This window comes from Entelurus aequoreus, linkage group LG12 (assembly GCF_033978785.1).
Source record: "Entelurus aequoreus isolate RoL-2023_Sb linkage group LG12, RoL_Eaeq_v1.1, whole genome shotgun sequence".
Taxonomy (NCBI): domain Eukaryota; kingdom Metazoa; phylum Chordata; class Actinopteri; order Syngnathiformes; family Syngnathidae; genus Entelurus; species Entelurus aequoreus.
Window position 1 is genome coordinate 62542511 of NC_084742.1, and position 6000 is coordinate 62548510.

General features: G+C 38.0%; 1 protein-coding gene across 1 annotated transcript in view; it reads right to left on the reverse strand.

The window, feature by feature from the left end:
* Window positions 1–6000, reverse strand: part of LOC133662414 (liprin-beta-1-like) — a 67533-nt gene that overhangs the window by 30079 nt on the left and 31454 nt on the right. The window contains exons 2-6 of the mRNA XM_062066394.1: window positions 3953–4032; window positions 3410–3615; window positions 718–798; window positions 542–655; window positions 369–479 (exon numbers count right to left, since the gene is read on the reverse strand). Of these exons, the coding sequence (XP_061922378.1) occupies window positions 369–479; window positions 542–655; window positions 718–798; window positions 3410–3615; window positions 3953–4016 (576 nt within the window). The 5' untranslated portion in view covers window positions 4017–4032. The remainder of the gene's footprint in view (window positions 1–368; window positions 480–541; window positions 656–717; window positions 799–3409; window positions 3616–3952; window positions 4033–6000) is intronic.

Sequence of the window (6000 nt, forward strand, 5' to 3'; positions counted from 1 at the left end):
TTTTTGAAAACTGACTTCTTGCAGTGTAGTTATTTGTACTACATTTTTTGTATTGTTTTTCATACAATATTTCTTATCTAAAATGTTTATTTTTATTTTTAAAGACATGTTACATGTTAAAATTGTGCTGAATTCAATGACATAACAATTTTAATTAATTTCAATCGGCGTCGCTGTTTTGCAATGCGATTTGAGGTACAAGCTGCATCACAAAACCAATTAAACTTGTATACCGCTGTAGTTTCAAATGGTAATTAATCAACATGAATTATTTGAAAACTGATGAATGATTATATTGAGCTCTGAGCCTACTGTAAAGAGTCTATGTTAATTGCTCTTTTTGTGAAATAAAGATGGAAGGTCCTTACATCATTATCTCTGTGCTCTCTCTCCACAGTGCTGAGCTTCAGCTTCAGACTGGACACCTCCGTCAGCAGCTCCAGCTTCTGGGCCTCCAGTGCCGAGCGGGTCAACAGCTCCTTGGAGTGGATGGAGTTGCCGTTAAGCTGCGGTTTAGGACTCATGTAATGGCTCTGGATACCTTCTGAAGCAGCTCCTCGGTGGCACAGAGTTTCTCCCGGTGACGCTCCAGGCAGTTGTCCAGGTCTCGGATCTTCTCGCCTTGCACTTCCACCTGGTCTGTTAGAACGCTGACCTGCAGCCAGGTGGGCAATAATTAATTTCCAAAATGAACACAATCTCAAAAAGGAGACTAACCTGAAGAACAAAACATTCTTTGTCGCTCTCCAGTCGGGTCAGACGTTCCTGGTGGACCGCCTCCGAGCCGTGGCCGTTAGTCTGCAATAATTGAGGACTTTGGGAGTTTGTTTTTGTCATGAAATATCTCTAGAGAACCTCATTACAGCTCAACGTTCATGAGCGGAGAGACATCTGAAGCGCTCACACGAGACTCATTTGAAAGCAAACACATGGGTAGAAAAAGCAAAGCCAGTTTTGGAGGACGGAAACTATTTCCTGCTGCCATTCTTCTCTGGAAGCTCCATCACTCACTCACAGCAAACGTTTATTGAGGCCATTGGAATTTCTAAAGCCTGTTTAGCATCGCCGTCGACAACTTTGGGCCTTTGTGCCCTCACAACAACGTACTCTGGATAATGTTCAAATAAGTCGAGGTAGCAGTGCGGGAGAAGCTTATCCTCCCATAGGAGCATGTGAAAAAAATCAGATGTCGACTGATATGGTTTTTCCAGGGCTGATACCAATTATTGGTAGTCAAGGAGGCCGATAACCGATATTTGGAGCCGATACATACAAATTTGGACACACCTTCTGATTTCAATGTGTTTTCTTTATTTTCATGACTATTTACATTGTAGAATGTCACTGAAGGCATCAAAACTATGACAACTGTGAAGTGACAACCATCTCAGCTGACTTCATGGAGAGAATGCCAAGAGTGTGCAAAGCAGTAATCAGAGCAAAGAGTGGCTATTTTGAAAAAAGTAGAATATAAAACACGTTTCAGTTATTTCACCTTTTTTTGTTAAGTACTTAACTCCACATGTGTTCATTCATAGTTGTGATGCCTTCAGTGACAATCTACAATGTAAATAGTCATGAAAATAAAGAAAACGCATTGAATGAGAAGGTGTGTCCAAACTTTTGGCCTGTACTGTGTGTGTGTATATATATATATATATATATATATATATATATATATATATATATATATATATATATTGTATGTATTATATATATATAATTGTGTAATGTAGTTTTAAAATTGCATATATATATATATATTAGGGCTGCAACAACTAATAGATTAAATCGATTAAAATCGATTACCAAAATAGTTGGCGATTAATTTAGTCATTGATTCGTTGGAACTATGCTATGCGCATGCGCGGAGGCTTTTTTTGTTGTTTTGTTGTTATTTTTTTGTTTTTTTGTTTTGTTTTATAAACCTTTATTTATAAACTGCAACATTTACAAACAGCTGAGAAACAATAATCAAAATAAGTACAAAAACAGTACAAAACAGCGCCAGGGCGGTGGTGAGGCTACGTCTCATGAGGTGGAGGTAAGCTAGCCAATGATGTGGTCATGTGCAGCTCACGTGACGACGGTGTCTCCTTTGCTGGAAAAATTCGAAAAATGGCGCAGGAAAACACTACCGATAGTTTAGCGGAGAAACATCTTGAGGTTATTGCTTCAATGGAGAAAAGTGTACGACCTAAGTCGTCAAAAGTGTGGGAACACTTCACTTTAAAGACTTCAAAGAAGACCGTTTCCTGCAAAATGGCACGGAAGTACAACATTGCTTCTGGAGCACCTGAAGAAGAAAAATATTGGAGCCATGGATGAAGGGAGGAACTCACAGTACGTAACTTTTTAAGTCCATAGTGGCAACAAGTATTCATGAGTTCAGCTTTTTTGTGAGTAACTTTAAAGTTATGCCTTTGTTGCAATGCGGGGCTGATAATGTGTCTCCGGCACATTTGACTCCGTCTTGAGAGAGAAAACCAATTTCGAAATAAACGTAACGGACAGAAATATCTCAGGTTGGTTTCATAATGGATCAATGTAGCCGGGCCGATAAAGCTATATAAATATATTTAGATTTGAGTGACGCTTTAGTATAACTAAACGTTATGAAGGTGCTGGAATATTTCATGCTATTATTCAGATGCAGCCTAAAATTAATCCTTTATTATTCACAACAGAAACGTGTACAAGATTCAGTTCTGATCTGATGAGTTACATTTCTGTGTTATTATTGGTGTATGCTGCACCCCCAATGTCCACAACATGGTGCCAGTATGCTGTTTTTTTTTCAATAAAATACTGGAAAGGATAGAAATGTAGTTTGTCTCTTTTATCCGATTATTAATCGAAGTAATAATCGAAAGATTAATCGATTATCAAATTAATCGTTAGTTGCAGCCCTAATATATATATATATATATATATATATATATATATATATATATATATATATATATATACGCAATTTTAAAACTACATTACACAATTATATATATATATAATACATACAATATATATATATATATATGTATATATATAATACATACACTATATTATATATATATATATATATACTGTATATATGCATACAGTATATATATATATATATATATATATATATATATATATATATATATATATATATATATATATATATATACACACTTTAGAGCCCCTCCCTCGAAAGAAAATAATGTTTGAGCCCTCCTTTTAGGCAACACTTGCCTTGACTTTAAAAAGTAAGAATTCGCGGCCTGCATGTGTTTATATTATATCTGCTGAAGTAGTTATTTTGTAGTTGTAAAAAAAAAAAAAAAGAAAAAAGGCTGATACCGATATATGTCAAAATGCCAAATATCAGCGCCGATAATCAGTCGATCGTTAGAAAAAAATGCTTTACCATTCTCCCCTGCAGCCACTCCACCAGTCCCTCTGCGGTGGAGTCAGGGATCTGACAGCGGAGGTTGTCCCGCTCTTCATCGTCCATAAGCTCCAGCGCCGCCCGCAGATCCTCCAACAGGTGCAGCACCCGCAGGCCGCCCAGGAAAGGCGACGTGGGCGACTGGCAGTCGAACAGCCCGTTGGAATAGTCCATGGCCTTGGAGCCTGCAGGTCAAAGAGTCACTTCCATCATTGTGCCTGCCAGGAAAGATCCCCAATAAAAAAAGAACAAGGCGATTTCCCATGCTTTCTGCAGAAATGGCGGGGGAGGGGGTTGTGTGGCGGGTATCATGTGATCATCTTTCCCGTTGGAAAGGTCAGCGGAAAAGTGAAGCCTGTGAAGCTTGAATAATCATTAGCTCGCGTCATGGCCTGGAACAATGGAAAGTTTGCAGCAGCGGCCTCTACTCATATTCTGAGGGGTCACATGACACAGCAGGTCGGCGTGCACACACGTTTCCTGCTGGCACCATACTTCTTCCCAGATGTCTTCCCAGGTTACCTGCGATGATGCCGTCCATTTGCTCCAAGGCCGCTGCCAACATCTCGCTGGCGTCAGACATCATGGTGGACTCCAGCAGCCTGAGAAGGAAGAGACAGGAAGACTAGAGTAGTCGTTCCATGCATGGAAATATTGCTGACAGACCTTTTTTTTTTTTAATCTTCTGCCAGACTTTTAAAGTGCGGACTGCCAGATAGAGAAGAGTGATTGCTGACTGCTGCACAGCACAGTGGAGTGCTTGATACTCCATGAAATACTCCATCAGTGTTTTCCTTACATTCATTTGTTTGTATGCATTAAAAGTGAAATACTTTCTTGTCACAAAAAGCGAAGTATTGGTTGCAAAAGCGAAGATCCAAACATGCAAGATGCCTCCAAAAGTATGCAATACTGGCAGCCAGGTGTGGAAGTGTGCAGAAGAACTAAACAAGCATGCAGCCTTTGACTAGCGCAGTGCTTCTTCAATTATTTTCAGTTATGCTCCCCCAGGAAGAAGAAAACATTCTACTCCCAACTCTCCGCCACGACTACAAATAGTATCATTTGTCTATGACAGTGGCCCCAAAACTACGCCAGCGTCCAAAATCTGGCTCGCGGAAAGTCCCAAGTAAATAAAAAAAAAAAAAAGTAATTTTTTTTTTTTTAATTAATATTTTTTAATGTGTCCTTTCTCACCCATTCATCAATCCATCCATTTTCTACCGCTTGGGGTCTCTTAGCTGCTCAGGCAAATCATATTAAATAAAAAAAATAATATATATATATATATATATATATATATATATATATATATATATATATATATATATATATATATATATATATATATATATATATATATATATATATATATATATATATATATATATATGTCTTAATTAGATTATCCCAAAAAAATAGTGCTCGATACCGTGGTAGAGCGTAATATGTATGTGTGGGAAAAAATTCCAAGACAATTTCATCTCTACAGGCCTGTTTCATGAGGGTTTCCTCAATCATCAGGAGATTTTAATGGAAGCATTCACATACCATGGTTTATATAGGGCACAGAGCGGGTGGGTACAGGCAGGCGTAGGGGCGTGGTGATTGGCTCATGTGTTACCTAGGAGGTGTTTCCCTCTGGGACGGCATGCTGATACAATTTCGCTGCGCTTGTTGAGGGATGACAAGTCTGGACTGTATATAATAAACAGTTTCTCTTTTAAGCATAGGTTGCATCTTTTATTACCACTGTTGTAAGGTGTGCTGGATGCAAGAATTTGCCATGTTAGAATTTGTGCTGGATGACAATAATGTTGAATATTCGATAACATGGCAAATTCTTGCATCCAGCATACCTTACAACAGTGGTAATAAAAGATGCAACCTATGCTTAAAAGAGAAACTGTTTATTATATACAGTCCAGACTTGTCATCCCTCAACAAGCGCAGCGAAATTGTATCAGCATGCCGTCACAGAGGGAAACACCTCCTAGGTAACACATGAGCCAATCACCACGCCCCTACGCCTGCCTGTACCCACCCGCTCTGTGCCCTATATAAACCATGGTATGTGAATGCTTCCATTAAAATCTCCTGATGATTGAGGAAACCCTCATGAAACAAGCCTGTAGAGATGAAATAGTCTTGTGATTTTTCCCCACACATACATATATACATATATATATATATATATATATATATATATATATATATATATATATATATATATATATATATACACCGTATTTTTTGGTGTATAAGTCGCTCCGGAGTATAAGTCGCACCAGACGAAAATGCAAAATAAGGAATAGACATTTGAAAGGCAATTTGGAAATACTGTCAAAGCGCTTTGAGTACCTTGAAGGTAGAAAAGCGCTATACAAGTATAACCCATTCATTCAATTTAAAATAAATAAAGAATAGTGAACAACAGGCTGAATAAGTGTACGTTAAGAGGCATAAATAACCAACTGAGAACGTGCCTGGTATGTTAATGTAACATATTATGGTAAGAGTCATTCAAATAACTATCACATATAGAACATGCTATACGTTTACCAAACAAT